The sequence below is a fragment of the Neopsephotus bourkii genome, unplaced genomic scaffold, assembly GCF_033783945.1.
Source record: "Neopsephotus bourkii isolate Nb327-2 ecotype Australia unplaced genomic scaffold, CSIRO-AGI_Nbou_v1 NB_882, whole genome shotgun sequence".
Classification (NCBI taxonomy): domain Eukaryota; kingdom Metazoa; phylum Chordata; class Aves; order Psittaciformes; family Psittacidae; genus Neopsephotus; species Neopsephotus bourkii.
Window position 1 is genome coordinate 1515007 of NW_026901376.1, and position 25725 is coordinate 1540731.

The 25725-nt window shown below is 50.6% G+C and overlaps 1 protein-coding gene and 1 long non-coding RNA gene across 6 annotated transcripts in view; one reads left to right on the plus strand and one right to left on the minus strand.

The window, feature by feature from the left end:
• Window positions 1-5141: 5141 nt before the first annotated feature.
• Window positions 5142-25725, minus strand: part of ELFN1 (extracellular leucine rich repeat and fibronectin type III domain containing 1) — a 237765-nt gene continuing 217181 nt past the window's right edge. For all 5 annotated transcript variants that reach the window (XM_061357017.1, XM_061357014.1, XM_061357013.1 and 2 more), the window contains one exon: window positions 5142-8802. In XM_061357017.1, coding sequence (XP_061213001.1) covers window positions 5973-8363 — 2391 coding nt within the window. In that variant the 5' untranslated portion in view covers window positions 8364-8802 and the 3' untranslated portion in view covers window positions 5142-5972. The remainder of the gene's footprint in view (window positions 8803-25725) is intronic.
• LOC133214254 (uncharacterized) lies at window positions 14178-21022 on the plus strand. The gene is made up of 5 exons (XR_009726063.1): window positions 14178-14802; window positions 16325-16499; window positions 17515-17597; window positions 19023-19070; window positions 20518-21022. It is a non-coding gene; the product is annotated as an uncharacterized LOC133214254 (long non-coding RNA).

The window sequence follows — 25725 nt, forward strand, 5'->3', positions numbered from 1 at the left end:
ATCCTGTATCCTTGTGCACAGCTCCAAGCCTTAGGGTGGTGTTACTGTGGAGGAGAGGGACGTGGTACACAGCAAAGAGGAGCTGCAGCCAAGGGGAGCTGCTCCCAGAATAGGCAGGGGGTGCTGCTGTGCATGGGCATGGGGGGGGTGTTCTTCTGCCAGAGGAGCACTCTCAGATGCAAACACATTCTGACTTGGGCTCCCACATCCCTGCTCTGCCGACTGCACTAAATACAGCCCAACGCAGTGCGTGCTGGCTTCAGCCACCTCATCGATCCCTGCTTTGGGGTCTGCTCCAGCAGCTCCACAGCCTCTGCAGCCTGTGCCCTCCTCCAGACCCTCCTCACCCAAAGGGTTTGGATGATCAGGTCCCCCCCCCCATCCTTGCTAACCCGCCTCTCCTGAAGGAGGTGATGTATTGCTCCAGAGCCAGGCTGCAGCAAGAGTGTGACACGGGGGGCTTGTGCTGCAGTGCCTGACTTCTGCAGGGCTACATCCACGATGGCAATGAGTTTAGGGGTATTGGCAATGGAGCTCTTGGTTCACCAAGACCTAACCCCACTTCTGTGAAGGACTGGTATAGCAGAAGGGCAGAGGGGGGCATTGGAAGGGGGGTTAGCTGGGGTGCTGGAAGTGAAGGGGTGTGCAGATGTAGAAGCTGGGATGATGGAGCTTGTGCTCAGGGCCCTGCTCTGCCACAGGCTCTCCAGTGGCCCTGGGCATCACCTGGGTGTGGATGTATGGGCTGACCCGTAAGTATCAATGGGGCTGTAAGCCAGATCAGCCCCATGCATAGGCTGACTCACAAGCACCAATGGAGGCTGTAAGCCTTGAAGCTTGAAGTGGTGGTTGAAGTACTCGAAGCCTCAGGAAAGGTCCCACCTTCCAGCAAGCACTACAGGTGACTAGCTTGATTTCAGCAGATCCAGTACAGTGTGGCTGTTGCCATGGTCTGGGTGGTGAACAGGGAGAATGTTCTTGCCTTAGGGTCCCCATTCATCCTTGCAGATGTTCTTCCATGGGATCTGCACCTGCTTTCAGACTCAGCTGAAGCAAATAAAAGGTTCGAGTACCAAACTGGGGCAGGTGGAACCGCTCCAACAGGCATCAGCTGTGAAGAAGGAGGCAATCACCAGCTCCAGGGCTGCCACATCCCTTCTCAAGTGGGCAGGCAGTGCCTGCACCACTGCCAGCCTTTCTTGCCCTGCGTTTCTACCTGTGGACATCGCACTTCCCATGTGTCACGTTCTGAAACGCACGGACACAACTGGTGGGCACACTTGGGCAGGTGGGTGCCCTCAGGAACCCTGGGCTTCAATGGTATGTGTCTGTATGGAGAGATGCTACCACAGCAGCTGCCAGCACTTCTGCCTTCCCCTGCGCCACACACCTCTCCTTGCCTTTCAGCCCTCCCCTGTCTTTATTTTCCCTTCCCTTTAGTGATGCTCTCCAGTGTGCAGGAAGGGGACATGGGAACCTCCAGGTCCTTGGCACTGGTGGTAGTTTTCTGTGCCAGCTCCCAGTTCTCCACTACCCATTGCCCCTTGCTTGAGATGGGGCAAAATGAAGGAGAAAACTTACCCCTGGCTTCCCTTCCTTTTCACTGAGACATGTTTCTCCTGTGGTCTGTCCTTTCTGCTTGGCATGGAGCCCTCTTTCTAATGGATGGGTTTGGGCCAATAGGAACATCCCAGCTGGACAAGGCATCATTTTCCTTTGCAGAAGCAGTTTAAGAGCTTTGGTGGTTGAACGGGAGAGGAAATAAGGAGGAAAAGCACCCAACAGGTTGCAGGTGGTGAAATTCTCCCTTCGTCCTCGGGGTGGGGGTCTGTATAGCAGATGCATTATTGGGATGGAGGATGCTGCACAGCATCCCTGTGCAGAGGCACCCAAGAGGTCCATGCATGGGGCAGTTGCTTTGGGGACAGTGGAACTTATTCCCTTTTCTTGCCTGGCTTTTTTCTCAGCTGATCTGGCATCTCATGCTAAGGGACATGGACCATGCTGCTAGGATTGCACCCTATCACAGAGGGAGGGCAAGGAGGCTGGAAGGTCATCATCAGCACAACCAGTGCTCCATCACCCAAGGAGCCATCTGGAGCTCTCTGAGACCTACAGTGAGGCCCCACCAACTATAGGGTACAGGGTGCTGCATGTGCAGGTAACTCCTTGGAGATACCTTGGAGATGGAGGCACCTAGACCTATTCCAACCCTCTTTTTTTGTCTGATTGCAGAGGGTTTGCATCTAGGAAGTGTTTAATTCAGGAAGGCCAGCGCTGCTGCATCACATTTCCTGTGTCAAGTCTCTGTTGGTTTATGACCAGTGAAATCCTGGTGTGAAAACAGAATCAGGCTTTGATTTCATCTGCCCCTGCTGTTTTATGCCACTGACAGCTTTGCGTTTCTAGAGCGGCTTTTATTCTAGGAGCTAAACGGGCTTCACAGACAGGCAATTAATTAATGGAGCCTCCCCAGCCAGCCTACGCCCTCAGCACCACGAGGAAGCATTTTGCAGGGGAGGGAAGAGAAGCAGAGAGGAGCAAAATGACTCACCCCAGGTAAAGAGATGAACTCGCTGCTGACGTGCTGCTGCCTCCACAGCGAGGCCTTACACACTGCTGGTGGTGCCATTGCTCCGGGAGATGGTCCTGATTCATCTCCAAACTGCTGTGGGAACTGAATTCAATGGAGGCAGTGACAGAGGAAGGTGATTTGGGATCTATCAGTGGTTGCCATTGCATCTGAGCCTGAATTAACTCGTGAGTTCATCATCTTTGACCATCCTCTCACTGAGAAACCCCCTTATGCCATGAAGCAGTGCCAGGACACCCCGCTACCGCTATCTAGCCTTGCTGACCAGCTCCTGTTTGTCCAAGTCACTCATGGTTTGTGAGGGAAGGTGGTTGCAGTTAAAGGGTTTGCTTTGGTCCAGATGCTAGAGCTGAGATCTGGGGGGAGACCTGCCAAAGCAGAGGTGAATGCTCCATCCCTGGCAATGTTCAAGGCCAGGTTGGATGGAATCTTGGGCAGCATGGTCTAGTGTGAGGTGTCCCTGCCCTTGGAATGGGGTTGGAACTGGATGTTCTCAAGGTCCTTTCCAACCCAAACCATTCTATGATGACACGAAACAAGAGAGGGGTGATCCTCAACTCCCCTTTCCAGGTCCTGCTCACCGACCGCTGAGCAAGACGCAGCCCTGGGAGCTGCGTGCTGCAGGCAGGACCTGGGGCACCTGGAGGAGGTGGAGGAGTGTGCCTGTGCTCCTGCGGAGTGAATGTGTTCCTGGGGGAATTGCCTGTTTCTCATTATGAAACCCCACTAATGGTTTGTTGTCTACACAAATAACCATGGGGAATAACTCGTGTGCTTCCCAGCCTGCTCCATGTCTTCCCGGCTCAGCTCCTTCCTGAACAAACATAACCTTTGCAAGAATACCTGTCAAAATCACTTTGAAATGTTGAAATAACAGGATGGGATATGGTTTGCTCCTGGGCCCTAGTGCTCATCCATCAGGGTTTGGGATGCCCATCCAAAGAGACCTGTGAGCAGGATGCAAAGGAAGAACTCTGGCAAGCAGCAGGGCCCCACAGGGCTGCATGTGGGGAGCTTCTCACTGCGCTGTGCTGTCTCCCACATGCTCACCAGGGGAGCAGAGCAGCTCCCTCACCCTCATGTTGCTGCTGCTTTGTGTCAGACATGGGGGCGAGATGGGGGCTTGAGTCTCAGATGGTGCTAATCGGGGCAAAAATGTGTCCTTCAGCCACCAGCATGGCCTGGGATTGCCTTCATGGCCTCAGCACCTCCCTTCTTCTCTTCATCCTATGAGCAAGGCATTGTCTGTATTTCAGAGATGAGGCAAAAAGCTACTGAGTCTTGGACTGGCATTGGAGAGCAATGGTTGTGAACACATGAACACGGGGCCATTCCCCTTCCATTCCAGCCTCAGAGTCCCAAGGGCTGTTCAGGGGCTCCCCACGGTGTCCATCTCCAAAGCCACTCATGAACTGGGAGTCAGACTGGCCTGTGGGCAGCCCTATGGCTGCAGGCAGGAGGAGCTGCACTCCCTGAGGCTGTGGCTGCATTTGGGGTTAGCCATAGGGGAGCTGCTGGATGTGCTGTGGCGGGAGTTCCAGGAGCAGGGGGCAGGATTCCTGAGCCAGGGCCTGTGCCTACTGTGATAGCTCTCAATATGTAACTGCTTAGTGTCTTCTTCTCCAGCAAAACTCATCCCTTAATGCTGTCCTCTTGAGAGCAGCAAGAGGCTTTCTGCTTTGACTCATCATTGTCTCCCCATCTTGAAGAGTAAGGGGATAATCATAGAACCATAGAATCACAGAATAGTTAGGGTTGGAAAGGAACTTAAGATCATCCAGTTCCAAACCCCCTGCCATGGGCAGGGACATCTCACACTAAACCATGTCACCCAAGGCCCTGTCCAACCTGGTCTTGAACACCACCAGGGATGGAGCATTCACAACTTCCCTGGGAACCCATTCCAGTGCCTCACCACCCTCACAGTAAAGAACTTCTTCCTCATATCCAATCTAAACTTCCCCTGTTTAAGTTTTAACCCGTTACCCCTTGTCCTATCACTACAGTCCCTAATGAAGAGTCCCTCCCCAGCATCCCTATAGGCCCCCTTCAGATACTGGAAGGCTGCTCTGAGGTCTCCATGCAGCCTTCTCTTCTCCCGGCTGAACAGCCCCAACTTTCTCAGCCTGTCTTCATATGGGAGGTGCTCCAGTGCCCTGATCGTAACCCATGCCTCAGCATGTAACACCAAGGGCCATGCTTTCCAGATACATTTGTTCAGGGAGGAAAGCCCAACCAATACCTTTTAATTTTGAGGAGGCATCCATTGCATCCCATGGTGGCACCGGCTCAACCAAAAGCCCTTTGCTTATCCCCTTCCCTGTTCTTGGTGGTGACGTGTCCCACCTGGAATAAGGTGGGGGATTCTCCTTTCTGGGTACGTGCCTTTTTTGTCAATGTGCTTGGACGTGTTTGAGAACTCAAACACAAACAGTTGTAGGAGAAATTAAAACCCAGCGCTTGGAAACCCAACCATTCCCCACCCCTCCACAAAACATCCCATCCCGCAACCAAGCACCAACCAACAAAGTAGTCCTTCAAACCAATCTCCATCTCTTTCTCTAAAATCCATGATTAAAACCTGGTACAAACAGGTGAATATAGATATATATATATATATTTTTAGTAGATGTAGTATTGTTTTGTTTTTTCTCCTCTCTCTCTCTCATTATACAGCAAACATTGCAAATATAGAAATCTTCTCTGTACAATTAACGACTTCGGTTTACAATGCAATGTGTGGTAAAACCTCTCAGGGAGTGAAAATGGGAACGGGCCTTCAAAGCGGGTGAAAGTCTAAACTGGAAGACTCCGTTTGCAAAAACAGCCCAAAGGATGGATTCTCCTTCTGGTCTCTTTTTGGCTTTGGCTGCTGTTTTTGTCGCTGTTGATTTCGGAAGGGAAGGAAGGAAGAACACAAACTGTTCACAAAGAATCCACGAAATCACGGAATAGGGGCTCATGCAATGCGGTATTGGGGAACGCCAGACCTCAGCTCTCTGCCCGCTCCTTCTCTTGGTTTTTATATTCAATTTTTTTCTTTTTTTTTTTCTTTCTGACTTTTTTTTGTAAAAAAATCGAAATGAAACAAAACTCTTTTTTTTTTTTTCTCTCCACAGTTTGTTTCTTTTGTAAAGTTTGTGTTCAGATTTGGTGCGTGTCTCACCAACGTGAGGCCATTTTTAACATCTCGCTTTATATATTATATAGAATATTTATAGATTTTTTTTTCCATAATTTGTTCTCTCTTTAATTTTTATTGATTTTTATAATTTTTTTTTCAATTTTATTTTGTTTCCAAAGACAGTCTCAATAAAAATAGCTGCTGCGGATTTCTTTTGGTCCAGTTAGTGTGTTAAGTCACGAGTTGTGTGAGGACTCAAGACTTTTGCTGGGCAGAGACGCCCTTCCAGTAGTCTAAGATGTCGTGAAGATCCTCGTCTTTGGCAAACTGGACCTTTTTGCGTAGGGCATGGCCGGCTGCCATATACTCCTCCTCGTCTTTGTGCCGCTTGCGGTTGAGTTTGAAGCGCTCCCAGATGCTGTGCGATGGTTTGCAGGTGTACTCTGGGCTGGAGGTGTAGCTCAGGTTGTGATACTGAGGAGAGAGCTGGGAATAGGCCAGGTCTCTGGGGCGAGGACGGGTCAGAGGCTCCAGGATGGAGGGCTTTCGCCCCACCATGCTGTCGTGCTGCTCCCCTTGGTGCGAGCTGGGGTACGAGTGCCGGTGTTCGCTGTACTGACGGATCTTCTCCGCTTCTGCCCGCAGGATGGCCGCGGCCGGTGTCACAGTGAGGATGGTGTCGGTGGTGGGGGACGTCTTCTCGATGTATTTGGCTTCTGATTTGTGGCCCGATCCCTCGGAGCGGTAGGACCTGGGGCTCCGTATGGAGCCACTGGAAGAGGTGCTGGAGCGTTTGGGGGCCGCCTCCATGCTGTGGTGTCTCTGGAGAGGGTGGTTGTAGCTTTCCTTGTAGACAGGGGAAAGGAATCCATGCTTGCTGGGGATCTGCTCTGATAAGAGCACCAGCTGAGGCTCCACCGTGGAGACCGCTCCCGATTTCACCCCTTGGAAGGAGGTGGACTCGGATTTCAAGGCATCGATGCAGTTGTTGATGATCTGGTTCACCTTGTCCACCTCCTTGGCAATGGTGGAGATCTCGGCCACAGAGCTCTGGGTGTCCGGTGGCAGGGACAGCTCGCAGTCTCTCCTCTCTGGCTGCTCACCCGTCCTCACCTCCATGTAGTTGCCCTTGGTGGCCTTGGGGGTCTCGCTGCTGTCAATCAGCTTGTACTGCTCCACCTCACCAGCAGAAGGCAGGTAGGGGATGCGGGTCACCGTCTCCCCTCCCAGCATCTGTCCCTGGGACAGCTGGGTGATGCTGGTGGTCTCCATTTCTGGCCCATATTTCAGCTCAATGATGGTCTTCTTCATGCTGCCGGCAGCCTTTTTGTGCTTCTCCTCTTGCTGGCGCCTCTTCCGCAGACAGTAATACACAACGCCCAGAACGATGACCATGCCAAAGAGACAGCCCAGGATTGTCATGATGTAATGAGTGGCAGTGGAAGGGGTGGGCACTGGCTCCTTGCGGTTGGGTCTGGTGGGTGTGATGGTGACGCAGGTGTGGTTGTACTTGGAGTATTGGTGGACGGAGACTACACAGTAGGTGTAATCCCTTTGTGCTACTAGGTTGCTCACGGTGATGTTCTCCTCCTTCTTCCTGAGCTTGGTGATCATGGAGGAGAAGCCGTTTTCGAACTGGGAGAGGATGTACATCTTGCTGAACGGGTAGGGGATCTGCACGGTGAGCACGGCCGAGTTGTGGTTGAGGTGCTTCACCTGGATGTTGGGGCGCACCTCCGTCTCGCCGATGGGCGTGAAGAGGGAGAACTGCGGCGTTGTGCCATCGCCAGAGGAGCACTCCTCCTCGGAGCAAGGGATTTCAGAGGGCACCGTGGTCACCTGGTACCTGGGAGGGATAAAACGAGGGATCACAGTGTAGGAGCCACCAGTGCAAAGGGAAGAGAGCATGCTCAGAGCATTGCGGTAGCTGGTCCGGCCTTGGCCTAATAAGTAGTAGCCCGTGTAGTCGGGTGGGGAGTCGCACTGCATCCGGTCATAGGTGCGTGTCATGTTGGTGAATGCTTCCAGCCATTGCAGGAAGCCGAGGAGCTCGCAGGAGCAGTAGAAGGGGTTACTGTAGAGTTCACAGACAGAGAGCTTGTTTAGGCCCCGAAAAGTGTTGCTGTCAAGTCTCTGGATCCTGTTCATGGACAGGTCAATGTTCATTATGTTGGGGCACTCCCAGAAGGCATTGGGGGTGATGGACTCGATGAGGTTGGCCTGGAGATAGAGGTACTCCAGCTTCCCCAGGCCCCGGAGGATGCCCTCGGTGAGGTTCCTCAGTCGGTTGTAACCCAGCTGCAGCACCTGGAGGTTGAACTGTCCTGAAAAGGCACCATCCTCGATGTAGGAGATCTCGTTCTTTGTCAGGTTGAGGTATGTCAGGTTGCCGAAGCGGCTGAGCGAAGCGTACTGCACGCTCTTGATCTTGTTGTCGTTCAGCCGCAAGTCCACGATGGTGCTGTTGATCTGCTGGGGGATGGACTCATAGGGGGGCTGGTTTTGGCTGCAGATGGCCAACCACACGAAGCCCTTGTCCCCCTCGATGAGCCAGCAGTCTGCCCGCACCCCGCCGGTGTGCAGGAGGGACACGGCTGCCACGCATACGCAGAGGGCTGACGTCGCAGCCCACCGGCGACCTGCCATCTGGAAGGACAGCGCGGAGAAGGGGCTCCTGGTCTGCTGGAAGCGGGGAGTGGGACAAGGGCTGGGAAGACGTGGGCTAGTGCTTTGTCTGCAGCTCCTCTCGCCTCTCCCTTCTCCTCATGGCATGGAGACGGGGGGAAAGTGTCTGTGGACAAAGTGGATCTTGGTGCCCACCGCACTTGGCAGCCACCAGGCAGGGGCTGCTACCAAAGCCTGGATGGCTGAGGCTGGTCCCGCATCACCAGGTCTCTGGTATCTCGGAGAGGGAGTCATGAAGTTAGGTGCCCGTGTGCAGGAGTCCCTCTGGCTCAGAGACAAGCCTTCCTCTCACTTTTTATACTACATCTCCTTGTTTTCCTTTTGCTGCTCATCGCGATGCTGGTCCCCATCTCCGTGTGCTCCATGGGTCTGGCTGTCCCCGCTCAGTCCCTCAGCTCACCTGCTCAAAACAAAACACAAGCACAAACTGAACACAAAGGGAAGAGGTGTTGAAAACTGCCTTCTGAATGTTAGGCATTTGCCTTCCAACTCTGCCTGCCACCTTTCACGGAGCCTTTGGTTTATTCGGGTGCTGCCACCAGCACACTTGGCAGCACAAGGGAAGGTGGTCCCTGACCGCAGAGGTCATCCTATCACGTTACCCAGCATCACGTTACAGGCAGTTGAGAGACCGACACACATCCAGGGCACTGTTCATCCGACCTATTTAGGTGTCTACCTTAGGAGGAGAGGAGTGATGCCCCAGAAGTGTCTGTTCCTCTTGGCTGAGAGAGGATGAAGTCTAGACAACTCGCTCTGATGTAGATTTGATGCTGCAGTGTTTTGCTGAGGGGAATCCTGACTGTCTCGCGTGCTGGTGTGCACAACAGAGGGGGATGCTGGCTGAGGATACTCTGTCTCTCTGACTGCATTGCTGTGTGGCATCTGGGATGAAGCACAGCATCAAGTGCTTGTCCTGTTTCTGGGGACCTGGGCAGTAGTTCCAGGGCACTGTTTGACTGCAAAACATGTTAATGAGGTGTTATGGCAGAGATGGAGCTGCCCACAAATGGGGAGAAAACAATCATGGCCTATCTAGAGAAATCCTTCCTAGGACTTCTGCTGGGAGCAGGAGCTCTGGTTGCCTCCCTTGTCCCAAGGCAGACTGTAGGAGGCAGGGAGGACACCACCAGTGCTCCTTGAAAACACAGTTGGTAGGAACTGGAGGTTTCTTGTGCATCCATGAAGGAGACAGGAGCACATCCTGTATCTAAACTGATCTTTCACTGGATCTGAAAAATAGCATAAATCCAGAAACTGGTTTCCAAACTAATTCCCAGGACCCAGGCAGTGAAGGGACTGTGCTGGGTGCTGCACACCTGAAAACCCCATCAGGCTGATTGTCAAAGGAGCATTTAGATGCAGATGTTGTACCCTTGCCTTTGTCCCAAAGAAACCAGGTTCTTTCCCACCAGCAATGCACACATTGAGTCAGACCATGTTCCACTGCAGAGATCCCTGTTAACCATTCAGTTTACTTCGGCAAACAGGCCAGTAATAATCAGCAATAGAACAGTTTATTTGTTCTTTCTGGATTGTGAACAATGACTCTATTCCCTGGTGGCTCAGCCGGGTTTCCATTACATGAATAACAAAACCTGCTCTCGCATCAGCTCTGTGCCCATGACGCTCTCCAGCCACCTTGTCCTCTACAGCAGACAGAGGTGAGGCTGTGGGGAAAACAACAGCCTGACCCTCAGAGTCCCATGGAGGGCAGGCTGTGTGGTACATCCACCCTTCTTGCACCCTGTACTGTCTATGGCAGTTGTGCAGTCACGTGGGGGTGAGATGTACTTGCCCTAAGATGATGTTTCTGTGGGGTCCTGCCTGGGTACGTGCAGGTCTCTCTCTGCCTCTCCAATGCCTGGTGCTGTCCTGTCCTACCTAGGATTAGCAGAAACCTCAACAAAATCAGGCTTTCAAAGTTAACTAGAAACGGGTGATGTAGTTTACTGTGAGGTGTCCCTGCCCATGGCAGGGGGTTGGAACTGGATGATCTTAGGGTCCTTTCTAACCCTAACTATTCTATGGTTCTATGAAATGGGGCTTGGGTAGAAAGATGCTGAGGGTGAGGCAGCTGAATGTCACATCTCCTTCTTCCTGAGGGTAGAAACCTGGACTTAAGCATGTTTTACATTGCTATTCCAGCTGAAGCCCTTATTATCACCGCAGTGATGCTGGTATCACAAGTATCCCCATTTTAGGGAACAGTACCTGCTACAAACACATTGCAAGGATGTGGCCATCCCTGCCCTGGGATGCTTTGCCAGGATGTGTCAGCCCATTTTGGCATAGCTGTGTCCTTTGAGCCGACGAGGAAGGGAAAAGGGACTGTGCTGCCTGGGGCATTGCATGTGAGTGTCCCCCCTTGCCCCCTCCCCAGCTGATGGAGACGCAGGCTGCAGTGCCAGGCTGAAAGACGTCTGCTGCTAAATCCCTCCTGGCACTGGCCAACTCAATTAACCTCGCTGTGCTCCCGTCTCTTCTCCGGTACCGTGAGATAATGATAGCACTTCATAGGGCTGTGGGAGACTGAAGGACAGTGCCCCAGCCTCCTTCTGCTGGGATGAAAGTCCCAGCACATGCATTGCTCTCCCTCCACCTACAAGCTGGGCTCTGGATGTGCCCACTGTCCTCTGACACAGAGACCCATCCCCAGCTCCTCAGATTGCCTCCCACAGGGGTGCCCATTGCCCTAAGGGTGTGGGAGAAGGGTAGTTCTGACCTCCAGAGCCATAAGCAATGGCTTGCCCGAGTGGTTCCTTTGGGATGGCACAGAGGGTCTTTCCTTGCCTGCTGCCCCGCAGTGCTTGCCCTTGGTGTGAGCATCTCTGTGTCCTCCCCATGGGCTTGTGCATTACAGAGACCTCCTGCAGCCAGAGGAAGCCCTGCCAAATTGAGACAGCACAAGCAGCAGGGAGTGATGCATCTTAGTGTATTCTCTTTAGCAAGCACTTATTCTGTCTGCTCTAAGTCCCATTTTGACCCAATCATCCTCTCTGGGCAAGCTTGTGTTTGGAAATGCTCTGCAGAGACAAAACCAGCCTTTTTCTTGCAGAGGAAGGTTCTTGTCATCCCTCCCTGGGGAGGCTGTGGGTTGCAGCCTGTGTCAGAGGGCATTAGCTAGTGGAGTGGGACCATCCCATGAGTAAACAGCAGAGACAGACCCTCCATGGACCTTTTCAGTCTGATCCCCCATAGCCATCCCATCACCCATGTGCCTCCCTCCTCTAACTGGAGATGCTGGGGATGAAGAAGAGGAATGGTAAATGACTCAAACACGTTCAGTGAGGCTCCTGCTGTGTGTTTTCTCTTCTTCCCTGCACATTGCCTATCAGACGAGTCCTTCCCAACAACAGAAAGGAGAAAAGGCATTTTATCAGCAGCCTGAGTTTAATTTCAGCTCATTAAAGCAGGCAATTTGCTGGTTTATTTGCTTTGCAAAGTGTGAATAAAATGACAGCATTAAGGAGATGTAAGAGAGGAAAGAGGGGCTAATCTCCCTTTTTATTAGATTGCCAGGACATGACTGGGGAGTGGAGAAGTGGGTCTTGTTGCTTTCTGAAGGCATAATTGTTCATCTTGTTGGCTTTTGGAAGCTTCCTTCCAAGCATCATGCCAGTGTTGATGCATGGAGGTGTGTGCCTGTGTGTGTGTGCTGCAACATCAGCCAAGCACCAAGCATCCCACAAGGCAGGACAGGAGCAGGGGCACTTGCAGTCATTCCCAGCTCATCTCCCTCTAACAGCAGATAACAGACATCCACAAGGTTTCTCCTTCTTCCTTTTTCTACCTTTTGCCTTGCCTCTAATCTCACTTTTCTATTCTTTTCTGCTTCTGAAATCACGGCCTTGATTCTTGCAGGTTCGAAGTTGGGCTTGTTCACCCTGGAGAAGAGGAGGCTCTGTGGAGATCTTGTAACAGTCTTCCAATACCTAAATGGAGCCTATGAGAAACCTGGAGAGGGACTTTTACAAGGGCCTGTAGGGACAGGACAAGGGGGAATGGCTTTAAACTGACAGAGGGGAGATTGAGATGAGACATTAGGCAGAAGTCCTTCCCTGTGAGGGTGGTGAGGCACTGGCACAGGGTGCCCAGAGAAGCTGTGGCTGCCCCATCCCTGGCAGTGTTCAAGGCCAGGTTGGACACAGGGGCTTGGAGCAAGCTGCTCTAGAGGAAGGTGTCCCTGCCCGTGGCAGGGGTTGGAACTGGAGGAGCCTTAAGGTCCCTTCCAACCCAAGCTTTTCTGAGTCTATGAAACAGAGCAGCTGGCTGGCCAAGGAACCTTTGCTGTCCCTGACCTCCTGTAGCTGAGACGTGGCTTTGGAGGGCAGGGAAGAGACCACTCTGCCTCTTCCCCACAGGCTGGATAAAAATCAGTATGAAAAGCTTGTGTTTTAACCCTCCTGCCTGACTGGTTTGTCTTTGCCCAGTTGTCCTGATATTATCCTCCTGGTAACCCAGCTGCAAACCACTTTTCCCGGTCCTCTGACACCACAGATCTGCCTGTAGGGAACAAACCACCTACAACTCTAATGTGCAAAACAATGAGGAAAGTGAAGATGTGGGGTTCCTCTTCACTGATTGAGAAGGAAACAAATGAGAGGAATGAAGACAGCATGGAATAACAATAGCAATGATTTGAAATGATGGATTTAATCTCAATCAGAGATATCTTGAACCGGTACTCCAGTATCTGTGCTTTGCCCTACTAATCCTCACCCCTTATTGGTTATGTCCTCCCCTCCTACCCATCCCTGCTTCTCCAGCCCTTGTCCCCATCACAACCCAGCAGCAAAGATGATGTCCACAAGGCTGCAGCCTGCACTGGGTGAGCAGCAGCAACCTCATCCTGGTTGGATGCAGGGGCTCCACAAAGCAGTGTGGACCGGCTGGGAAGTTTTTGCTTCCATCTCCTGACTAATGCCATCTGAGTAAATGAAACCAGAGCAGCAGCTGCAGGGAAGCAAACAAAGCAGCCATGGGGGCTGGGGAAGCAGCGGGAGAGTGCGCTAGCACTCAGTTCCTGACTCTGTTATTCCACTGAATGGGTTATTTCAAACTGTGGGTTACGTTTACCGAGTGAGGGCAAGGAGCTGGACTAACACGTGTGCATGTGCGTATGCGTGCATCCACATGGCAGTGCTCCAACACAACTTCATTGCCCCTAGCTGCTCCATCTCCAGTTCACCATGCCTCAGTTTCTTAGACCCTCTTTCACAGCCACTTAGTCACTAAACAAAGGAGCTCCACTACAAAGAGAGACATAGCAAAACGGGAACAATACATTACAACCGACAAGTGTTTAGTCACCCAAAGAGGTGGGGAGGGAAAATGCATCTAAAGGCACCCAATTTTGAAATGAACCTTGGTTCTTCATTATTCATAAGATAAACCAAGGAGGCAGCTCCAAGATGGCAGAGAAAACATTTACTAGTGATGAAGCCTCCCCTAAATGGCTTGACATCCATCCTGTGCATGTCAGGTGAGGAAAGGAGGCTTGCAGGCAAGTTTTTCTGCTCATTTGTATTCCTGGTGTTCGCTACATGCATCCTGCCGGGTGGTGTTGGTCAGAATCACAACCACGCAGAATAATAAAGATACTCAGGCCTGTAAAACTCGTGTTCATTCTATATCCAAAGGTCCTGGTACAAATACTGCCTTTTCAGCATTTTGGGCACCCCAACCTTATTCCTGCATTAGATAATACGGTTCTCTGGCAAATTCTACTCTCTCCTGCTATTATTTATGCTTTAAGGAAAATAGGCAAGGGAGAAGAGATGTATTTTCCACTGAGGTTTTGAGAGAGATGAAGAAAGAGTGAAGCAGAGAGGTAAAAGGGGGTCTGAGAGAGAAGTGCACAGCACTGCATTTACTGAGACCTCGGGAGGACACAGGATAGGTGACAAGTAGCCAGGCGGGACAGATGGAGGAGATATCACTTTTCTGGGATGGGCTGGGAGAAACAAGCAGAAGTTACGTACTTGGTGTCTATTACTCTTCCTATTACTGGTGTATCAACACTCCTGGGCTCTATATGGTGCTAGCGCCAATGCTTCTCTCCTGGGTTGCTCCTATCAAGGGGAACACAAGTCAACAGAGATCAAGACACTGATGGCTTTTTTGGTGTTCAGACTCTGGCTGCTGGATCATTTTGCAGTCTCTTTGCAGGAGGCATGGGACAGTGTGACCAATGGCCAAATGAACACCAGAAACATATCCGGTTGTCAGGCCCTGAATCCACTGATGACCCTGATCAGCCTCACCTGGGGCCTCCAGCCACAGGCCCAGGAGCTCCATCTAAGCTCAGTGCTGGTGCTCTATTCCTTTCCTGAGCTCTGCTGATGGTGTCCCTGTCCCCAGGTGGTCCTGCCTCCAGGATAGACCTCAGACCTGTGTGGTAGGTGGCTAATCTCTTGGATTGACTCCATGCAATGCAGCTTGTTTCCAGTGCTGCTCCTGGCTCCATCTCCTTTAGCTCCTGAGTGGTCTCCTTGGGTGGACCCTGGATGTGGTTCATCCCTTGTCTTGCCTGAACTGCCAATGGATCCTGTTAGCACCTTGCCTGCTGTGTTCATGTGCCGGGAGACATCACCCTGGGTGGGGAGGGAGCTCCTGCCTTGCCTTCCCTTGAAACAGCCAGCCCTTGCTGCTGCTTGACATGGATTCCCGTAGGAGACAGCTTACTCTGCAGCTGGTTGCATGGGGAATTTTCCAGTAAAACGTTTTTCTGTTGCAAAATGCACTTTCTGCAAAATTAAACCTTTGTCTGAAAAGCAACTGGAAACTGAGATTTGGGCCAGTTTAGCTGTGAACTTGTGGATGCTTGATGGGAGCCCTAATTCAAAGCCCCTGGTGCCTCCACCAGCCAGGCTGAGGACAGCGCTGCAACCTGGGGTGAGCCAAAACAAACCTGTTTGCACAAGAGGTTTTTAAGAACCTGTTTGCTCTATGGCAAAACAAGCTCTGTGTTAAAATGGCCACATTTCCAAGACAGGTTAGCTCTTGGAAATACAGGCATTCTGCTTTACACCCAGCTGCAGTCCAGAGTCATTTACCTCCATCTCATGCTGCTTAGCTCCCAGGGTCTACCGAGATGACAACACTGCTGTGGACCACTGAGCAGAAGTCTCTGCTGAGTTTGAGTAAATGCATAAATGATCTTCCTGGTGAATGTCTTAAACCCAGCTGGGTTACCTGTGCGTTAAACCAGGCCCCTGAAGTATCAGCATGGGCAGATAGGAAATGTCAACTCCAGCCTGTGACAGAGCAGTCGAGCCCTTAACAGAGCCAAGGAGTGCAATTAGAGGGGCAGTTAGAGGGAGGTGAAGAGGAAGAAGATTTTAGGGGATGTGGAGAGCCAAGAGCTCTGATTAGGTACAACAGGAGTAATAAGGAAAGTGTGTTTCCAGGGGAGAAAGCCTCTCTAGTATTTACTTGATGGGGTTCTTCCTTAGGAATAATCAGCCTGAATCACAGCTCCATTATGGGGTGGTTACGCTGGTGTTTGGCTGGGGGAAAGCAGAGGTCTGGTGTGCAAGCAGGACTCCTGTTTTACCCCTGCAAATAGTGCTGAAGATCAAAGCATGTTTTTCCAGCATGGATACAAAGGAGGGAGCCAGCCCCACGCTGGGAAGCAAAGCCACTGGTGCTCCTCAGCACTGACAGTCTGAACCGTGCCTTGTCTCTGCTGCATTGTCATCCTCGCTCAGATCTTTGCTGCTGTTTGGAAGAGGGTTTTACTGCTTTCATTCATTAATTTCTTTTGGCAGGAGGCCCACATAACCCTTTGCAACCCAGGCAGGAAACGTCACTTTTACACAGGGTGAAATCTGGTCATGGATTCATGAGATGCTTCTCAAAGTCGTTTCTAACAGAGCTAGCCAAGCGTTTTGTTCCCTCTTTTATGGTTGTATTCTCAGGACTTTTCCCTCTGTCACACTCTTCTCCTGTGAAGGGATCTCAGACCAGAAAGTCTCTGGCCAGTGCCTACCTCAGTCACAGTGGGTGGATTGTGCTGCTGAGTGTTTAGGAGATGGACAGGAGAATAGGCAGCACATGTAAGGTTTCATGGCAATGGTTGGCTGTGATCTCTGGGTAGGCAAAAAGGGATTCATCTCTTCATCAGCAAGTGTCCTACACACAAGGATTGCCATGCCTTTTTGACTTGTTTGTCTTTGAAGTTGTTCCTGCTCTCTGGTTGGAGAAGGCTTCCAGATGTCTCTTCCAGCCTAAATTATTCGGATTTTAATGTTCTCTGGGGCTGAGGAGCCCGGCTTAAGGCTGAACCTATTGGCTGCACACTTTCTGAAGGGGGCTTCTGCCCAGACATCCCGATACCTGGCAAGCCTCAGTGCCCTCCAGGCCTAATTTTAGCTCAGTGCTGCAGGCTGGTTTCTTGTCATGGGCCAGGAGAAGGTTAATGATCATCTGGGCAGCTCTCCAAAACCTATCTAATGTTTATTCAGGATAACAGCATTGCAGAGGAAAGCAGGCATGACCACCTTCCATGCACAGCTTACCCAGCACTGCCCTGCTCCTGCACACAGCTCTGCTGGAGGAGCTTGGGTTTGTCGGCTCTTGGAGGAGAGACCTTCTCCTTCCTTAGGTCAAGACAGGTCCTGTGCAACACTGACAACCCTGCTTATGCCCTGACACCTTATCCAAAACATATGCTGTGTTTCTGCAGGAAAATACTTTTCAGATGCTGTTTGTTTCAGCAGCAGAAATGTTAAAACCCATGCTACAATCAAATACCTATGCCATAAACACCTTAGCTTGTTGGTCCCCGTGAAGGAACGGCGTTCAGCCCCACTGCACCCTCCAGGTCCTTGCAGTGCTAGGGGAAGCTGAGGGATGTGGGACTGTGGTCCCAGACTGGTGGTGGTGGCTTGGTGGACCTGGATGTTGCAGGTCTGTGCTCAAGATGGGTCTGGGATGAGGTTGAGAGGATGAAGGGTGGATGCAGACTAGCACGTGTGGTTGTGGAAGGATGAGAGATGGCAGTGACTTTACCCTCTGGCAGAGCCCATAAGGTGGTTATGGGTGTTTATTCACCTCAGCTGCTGTTTAAGAGCTTGATTTCAGCCATAAACTCACAGCGTCCCAACAGCGTGGCCTCTGTAGTTGTTCTGCCCTGCCTTTGACATAACATGCATGGACATGATGGACTCATCCCAAGGATACCCTGTGCCTGTAAGGAGGTGGGTGCACTGCTTTCTTTGGGCTCCCCTTGGGGGTCTCAGGGCTCCATGAAGGGTTTGGTTATGGCACATAAAGCCTGAAGTCCTGTGATGTGCTGTGGTGAGAGAATGGCTTCTCCAGCAGTGACTACTCACAGACTCATGGCCAGGAATAGAGCCCTTGCTGCTTCCCTTGGGGTGTGGAAAAACACTGTGCTGATAGCAAAAAGTGTTTTCTGAGATGCCAGTTTCACCATCAACAGACCCAAAATAGCTGGTACTTGCCGGCTTCCCAGGGATGCTCTGAGAGGCATCATGAGAACATCGATTTAGTAGGCTCTCTGGAGAGTGCTGAGGATGTGCTTCCTCCTACCTGAAATGGTTAGGAGATGGCTGAGCAGCCAGATGGCTGTATTTGTGTGGAGCTGTGTTAATGTCTTATTTGATTGTGTTTGCAGCATGGTTAATGTGGCTTCTAGATTCCTGAGCAGGTATTTTTATTATGTTAAACTTAAACAGAGCAAAGATATGGCTTTACTGTGGGCTTGGCTGGTTAAACTGTGTGCCAGGCTGTTTCTCTCAGGGGTAGCTGATTTCCCACTGATACATGCTGGGAATAAGCAGGGCCCATCTTTGTCCATAGAGGATGCTCAACCACAGGTATGAGGGACTGTTGGGTCTTCTCTACGGTGCAGCAAGCTAAAAGCCCAACCCAACTGCCTTCTATCCAAAAAATGTGTGGGTAGAAGCAGAGAAGCTTGGGAAAATGGGTCCTGTACATGTCAAATTCTATCCATGAGAAACTGGTTTTGCATTGATACGTGGCTAATGCCAAACAGCTGGTGGAAAAGCAGGAGCAGGAGCTATTGGTCCATTATCATTGGCTATGGGAAAACTCTTCAATGGGTGGTGAAAAGCAGCAGCAGGAGCTACTGATGTGTTAGTGTGGGCTTGCAGCATGGGACAGCCCTTCCTATGGTTAGGGCTGTGGTCACTCTTAGGGATGCTGCATTTCCTTGCTTGTCCAGACGCCTCCAAAAGAGATGGAGATAAAACTGTGGACCCAAGATAGTAGAAGCAGGAGCTATGGCAGGATTCGGATGGCCTGTCCTTTTCATAAGCATTTCCTATGGAGGTTACCCAAGCTGAAAAAGCAAGCGAGCCCAGAAGACCCACCCTCTCTGGAGGAATGGAGTTTATCGTTAATAATCTTCTGCTGAAAGGGTAACATCTGTTTTGGACCAACTGTAATGAGATTTAAACCCCAGGTGGAGGCAGGACTTCACGGTAATAAACGACTTGCTGTATGGCTAAAGAGTTTTAATTTTTTTCCTGGCAGAAATAGCTGCTTTTCACCTCGGGCTCTTTTTTTTTTTTTCTCTTTTTTTTTTCTTTTTTGCCAGCTCTCTTTTGTGTAATGATTGCTATTAATTTCCAGGGTGGCAGATGGATTCCAGGCTGAAAGGAGGAAAAACAGATCATGAAGGTGTGAGCGCGCTGTGAACGAGTGCACAGGTCACACGTGTGCTGGTGGGATGCCATATGGGGGTGTTTGCTTTCCAGGGGAGCTATTGCTGCTTGGTAGGTGCTTCCCAACCATGGGATGCTTGAGCATCCTTCCCTCAGAGAGGAAGGAGAATTAACTTTCCTGGTCACTGTCACTCTGCCTGCTCAGACCTTGATTCAACAAAGCTGCTTTCAGCAAGGCTTTGGGAGGAATTCAAACCAGCACTTCAGTGCTTTGCTAAACCTGAGCTCAAGTGGGCTGGAGAGCAGCATGTGGTCTGCAGGACATGTGAAGGAGCTCCCTGCCCAAGTCTAGGTGATGCTTATGGCTGGGTACTGCCAGATGATGAGAATTCCTCCTTGGGCATGAAACACAGACACTTCTCAGTGCTTTTCCTGTGTTACTGTGATTCCTTTTTTCTAACATGATGTGGGATGCTCTAAACGGGCAATCTTTCTCCATCCTCTGGCTATGGAGACAAGTGGCTGCTGCTGAACCCAGCACACTCTGCCACAAGCCCCAGTGCCCAAAGGAAGACTTCCTTTATCCTCTCTGCCAGCACCTCCTTCTCAAGGAGAAGCCTACGGAACAGCTAATGCCAATTAGTGCTGCAGTGTGCTGGGATGCCCTTCTTTCTCTTTCCCCTCCTGCTGAGCATGCCTGGCCTTGGCTCAGGATGTAGGTGTGCAGGATACATTGGTGGCCAGGTGAGAAGCTGGGTCCAGGGAATGAAGCTGATGATGGGCCACCACATGGCAGTGCCCAGGTAGGTACCCCAAGACAAAAGTGTGGTGGAGGACAAGGGAAGGAGGTTCTGTTGCCTGGATCTGGGTGAGCCCTGGGGGTGGAGAGAAGGGGTTACAGATAGAAAGTGCAGCATCTCAGGTGATGCAGATAATCTCCCTTAATCTCCCGCTCAAAATAACCCAAAGTCAAGTAAAGGAGGGATTATATGACCTAAGCCACTGTTATCACCAGGGTGTAACAGACTTAGGCTGCATCTGAAGGGCTGCTGAGGAGGAAGAGGAGCTGCAGCAAATATTGGCCTTCTGGAAATGCCTCTCCACTGATAGGGGCTGGTGATGACCTGCCTGAGGAGCCCAAAGAGACTGGGGGCTGCAGGGTATACAGATACCCAGAGCAGACTCAGGAGCCTGTGCAGGGACCTGGTCCCAGGGGCGAGACTGTCTCCGGTGCCCACTTGTCACGTTGGCACTACTGATGGGTTTATTCTTAGTTCAGGATCCAAAGTGCCTTATAGCCATTAATTATCCTAATGGGGGAGTGGTGACCATCAAACCCATTTTACAGATGAGAAACAGAGCCTGGGAGGAGGTAAATGACACATGAGGTGTGGGGGAGAGCTGGAGCGAGGTGATCAGTCCCTCTTTCCAATTTTAATGTGCCTTTTCTTGTGTCCTCACAGCTATGAGGCACTGGTAGGTTGAAGGCATCTCCTACTCTTTGCCAAAAAGCCACACCAAGGCTCGTGTGCTGCTGCCAGAAGAAACTGAATTGCAGAGCTCTATTCATCAGCTCCTGATGATGTCTACAAGATAACGGCAGCACCGAGACAGCGTGAAGTGGGATTGCAACAGGGAGGGAGCAGAGCATGTTCATTTTAATGAGCTTGTCCCTGCCTAAAGGAGAGAGAAAGCAAGAGGCCAACCTGGTTTAATAAACTCTAGCATGTGGGTTTAATCAGATGGATCATTGTTCCCTGGCACAGGGATGAATATATTAAAAAAAAAAGAATGATTCAAACTTTTCCCCTATTGTTTTTCATTTGTATTATGTGCCATGGTGTGATAAAGTATCCTGGGGCCAACTTGCAAGGCAATAAAAGAGACAGTGAAGGAGAGCAAGATGTTGATCCATGCGAGTTAGCACAAGCACGGTGGGGAGGGAGGCCGCTGGTGGGCAGGGCTTGAAGTGAGGAGTTGCAGCATCCTCAGCCCCACAGCAAAACCCCAGGGATGATGTGATTACGGGGTTTGACCTGCCATCAGCTCCTTTTCAGGTCTCCAGTACTGAGCCTAGACCGTTCAGTAAGGTTGCTGTCTGATGGCTAATAAGAGTTTACGTTTGATGCTAAAGCTGTCCAAGCTTGAGACCTTCATCTCACTACAGAAATGCCTGTGCACAAGCATATCCCCATGCTCCTGTCTGAGGAAGGAAAGAGGTACTCAGCCAGTTTCTGCAGGGACACCAGTTAGGGCAATGTGCTGGGGGTGTTTTGATGTGAGATAAAGCTTGCCTTCAAGGGAATGGGTGCAAGAGGACAGAGTTTCCTCTGGGCTCTTCCTTCCTCCTTACCAAGGCTCACTTCATCATTGCCTCTCCATTATACCATGTGCCAAGAGCGCTACTGCATGCAAAGCAAGGCCAGCTCTGCATTACAGGAGGGAACTGGGCCACTGCTCACTGGCTGAATGCCACATCCCTGTACCTCTGCCTGGCCCTGGGGACAGGCATTGCAAGGAGGCATGGGAAGGTGTAGATCCAGCCCAGCAAAGAGCAAAACGGGTCTGCAGGCAGCGCAGGTAGGATTACATTGCTGTTTGCCTCAGTAGTGCATGGCTCTGGACTTGGAAGTCTCTTGCTATGTGGGTGTGAATAAAGCCAGCTTAGGCAAAATAGTCTTTTGTACTAAATCCTGGGCAGACCAACTGGAGCTGTGGTCAAGGACAGACCTTAGGGGCCTCCAAGCTGCCTCCATGGAATTCACCTCCTTTGCCCTGTCCAAGCTCACTGTCCTTGACTCAGGCTTAATAACCTCCAGCGCTTGCTTTGCTTACCTTTATCTGCATGCCACCCTGGGACATGAGCAATCTGCTCTGCAAGGCTGGGTCAGGGAACCCAGATGGGTTTTAATCACTCTCCTTAATATTAAAGCCAGAGCTGTCCAGTTGCATTGGTGTATGGTGAGACAGCCTTCAGGAGGATGGACAGCCACCCTGGATGTATATGGATGGCTAAAGGCAACCAAAGGAGCTTTGGGCAGGGGACTACAGGTTCCCCTGCTGTGGAGCAAGGCTGTATCTGATGGAACCTAGGGCAGAGGTTGGGTTTGTGGTGAGAACCCAGGAATTGCTCTTGGCTTGGCCCCTACCTTACTTCAGGATGCATCGCCTCCAGAGGTGACTGCAGGCTGACGGTATTGGTTGGAGGAGGGAGAAACGGTGTTTGCTTCCTTTGGAAAGATTTATCTATGTTGTATCATTGACCCATTCATGGAAAAGTCACTTATGGCCACTTGGTATTAAACATCACACACTTTGGCTTCTAACGCACCCCCATCTCCAGTTTCATTACTTTATCCATTACTGTTCATAAACACTAATAAATAATCCTATTTTCATTCCAACCATTGTTTAAGTGGTCATTAATTGTGGTTTATGTGCTGTCTTTGTGTATTTGTGTACGATGGCTTCTTCAGGATTCCTTGATTAACTGTGATTGATTGTGCATTTTAAAATCAATTAAAAGTTTCAACACTAGAAGATAGAGTCTTCAGCAGTAATGCTTGGAGACATCGCCATTTATAATGGAGCTATTATAGTGCTGTGATCCATTAGTGTGGCATGCTGTGATCTTTATTTTGCAGACCTATGCAAGTACCTATGTACACATTAGTGTAGATGTGTTTGTGACTCTTTTGTGTGAGGTTATATAGGTGAAAGAAAGTGTATGGTACGGGAAACTGAGTCAGCTGCTCACAGGGTTGCTGGACCACATAGCGTGGGCTGGCTTTTGTGGACAGTCAGGTATCATCCACTCCCTTCCTTAAGACACAAACATGAGGGCTGAGTCCCAGCACCCCATAATTTCTTTGCTGGCATGATAGTGCTATGTATTAGTTCTCTATTTATAAATTGGAGCTGGCTGCTAATGCCCTCAGCTGAATGGGGCCACAAAGAGGGATGTTGGAACTTGATGATCTTGAGGTCCTTTCCAACCCTAACTGTTCTATGATTCTATGTGTGTCTGCATTGCTGTTATAGTGAATGTATCTGTGATAGGAGATAGGGGATATATGGGAGGAGAGAGGTGGTGGTGAAGGCATACGTTTGTGGCTGTGCGGATATCGTGTTGATAAGAGAGAGGAAGAAGAGGAGGGATAGCCATCACCTGGGCACCAGGGCGTGTGCCAGAGCATAAATCTATAATATCGATCCTGTATTAGATCAGTCCTCAGCTCCTCATGTTGATGCTGTGGAGGAAATGGGGTGAACACTGCTCTCTTCATGCTTCCTGCCCTGCCTTGCAAATCTGAATCCTGCGTGCCTATGCCTCTGTGCACAGCAGAGCATCTCTGCCCGAGCAATTTCTTCTGGTCCATGAGGACACCACAGAAGGAGACTTTGTGCTGGTGCTCTGAGGGAGAGCAAAATCCCCAAGGAACCGATGGGAAATCAGCCCCTTGTGACTGATCCCCTACTTTTCACAGCATCCTCCTGGATGTCTGCTCGCTGCGATGCAACAAGCAGGGCCCTCCCAGCCAGCTGCCAGCTTGGGCAGAGGATTCCTGCGTGCTGATCTGCTCAGAGACATTTGTCACCCACCCCTCGCTCAGCTGCATGCTGAGAAAAATGCCTCAGTGCCCCCAGTACAGCTGCTGGGATCCCCCGATAGGGAAAATCACCAGTCTTGTTAAATGATGGGGGGACCATTCTGGGTAAGCCCTGCAATGGGATCACTGTTGTATTAACTCACTCGCACTGATGTTAATGAAATAAAGAAATACAATGGTTCCAGACTTCTAAACTTCTGATGGCTCAATTTGCATAATGGCCACTGCTACCCTGAACAGGAACTGGTCTGTCTAAAGATGTTGTTCCAGTCCTCTATCATTCAGCTCAGTGGAAGTCACAGATTTGCCCACAGGGGCCGTTTTTGCTGATGGAGTAGAGTTTGTGTAGTGCCGAACATAAAAAGCTGCCTATTAGGATGCAGTCCAATATGGTAAAAAATTAATGGGTTAAAAGTTATAGATCAATAACTGTTAATGTGACTTTAGTTTTCAGACAGATCGTGTTGATTGCTGCTGATTTGAAGGCAGCAGCCATCCTGCTGGCTGAAGCAACTCCATGGTTGCTCCTCAGAGGAACCTGTGTCTCCCAGTTAAGGCTCATCTGCCCTCAACAACCTTGTGAGCTTAGTAGCCTGCATGGAGTCTCTTGTGGAGTTTGTTCCCCTCTACCCTGGACTATGAAGGTTGGTCAGGCCTGCACCTAGCACCCAGGGCAGAGTGCCAGTCCCGTATCTCACCTTCCTTCATGACCCCTCGGCATCACACTGTGGTCCCAGAGCAATGCTCTGGGAGCATCCCTGTGAGACAGATCATGTCTCATGTTCTAGGCCACTAGAACAACCCTACTTGGTACCCTAGATCGCACCTCCTTGATTACCTACATCTCTTCTCCTCCATGCCCTAGATCTCTTCTCCTTGATTATCCAGATCTCCCCTCCTTGGTGGCCTAGATTGCTGTTCATCAGTGCCCTAGATCTCTGCCTGCTGCAAAGACCACGCTCCTTCTGCAGTGCCTCCAGCTCTTTGAGAGCAACTGGATGCTTTCAACTGTGGAGAGCAGGGCCTTGGACTTGGCATATGTCTCTCCCATCTGTGAAGTGAGGTAAGAATCTTTCCCCTCTAGGGTATTTAAACACCCCTTGTGTATATTTAAACCATGCTGCCCACACAGCAGGGACTGTCTCTCTCCATCAGTGTGTTTAGGGTATGCAGACCTAAACTCTCAGCTACAATGATGGGGACAGGGGGTGTGCAGGAGCAGGGAGCCAGCTGAGTATCACAAACCAGCGTGACAATGGTCCTTATGCCCCTTTTGGTGACCTTGGGCTTGCCTCCGATAGCTCATTACAGCCTGCCTTTGATCACTTGCCTCTCCCCCGTCTGTACTTGGAAACGCTGGAGAGCTTTCCTGACCAGTATCATCAAAAAGGACACTTTTATTTCCAGAATATACAGTGTAATTAGAACTGTGAAGGGAGAGAGCAGCCAGTCCTTAAAAACACCCGTGCTGCGACAGTCTCTGTCCTGACTCTGTGGAAGCTGGGGATGAAAGACTCCTGTTTTTCAATGGGAACAGGATGGTTTCCCCAGTACTGGAAATACCACTCAGGTCCTAGCTAGAAAGGGGTTCTTCCACTGCATGAGAAGGGTTTGGTGTGAAAATACCCTCACCTGCAAACATGCTTTTGCTTTATCAGGACCCATTGCAAACATGGAGTGAATAGCTTCAACCAGCAACACAGAGACCCTCATCTAAACCATCATCATGTAAAGGCACCTTTTGATTGAATGGTAAAATATCCCACTGTTCCCCACGGTCTTGCTAACATACTCACTGAACTGGGACCATTTCCAGCTTCCCAGGCCCCTCTCCCTGTAGGCAGCAAGGCTGGTCCATAACATGGAATGGGATGAGAACGTTTGTATCCAGCTGCTGGCTGTGGACAGAGGCTGCCTAACAAACCAAGGTCCAGTTGTTTCCATCCCTGCAGCTGCCCTATGAAAACAGCTGACACCTTAAAAATTGATGGGGTTCATTTCCTGCCTCCGTGCACTTACTTGGAGCACCAGCTCTGCCATTACCAGCAATGTCCACATCAA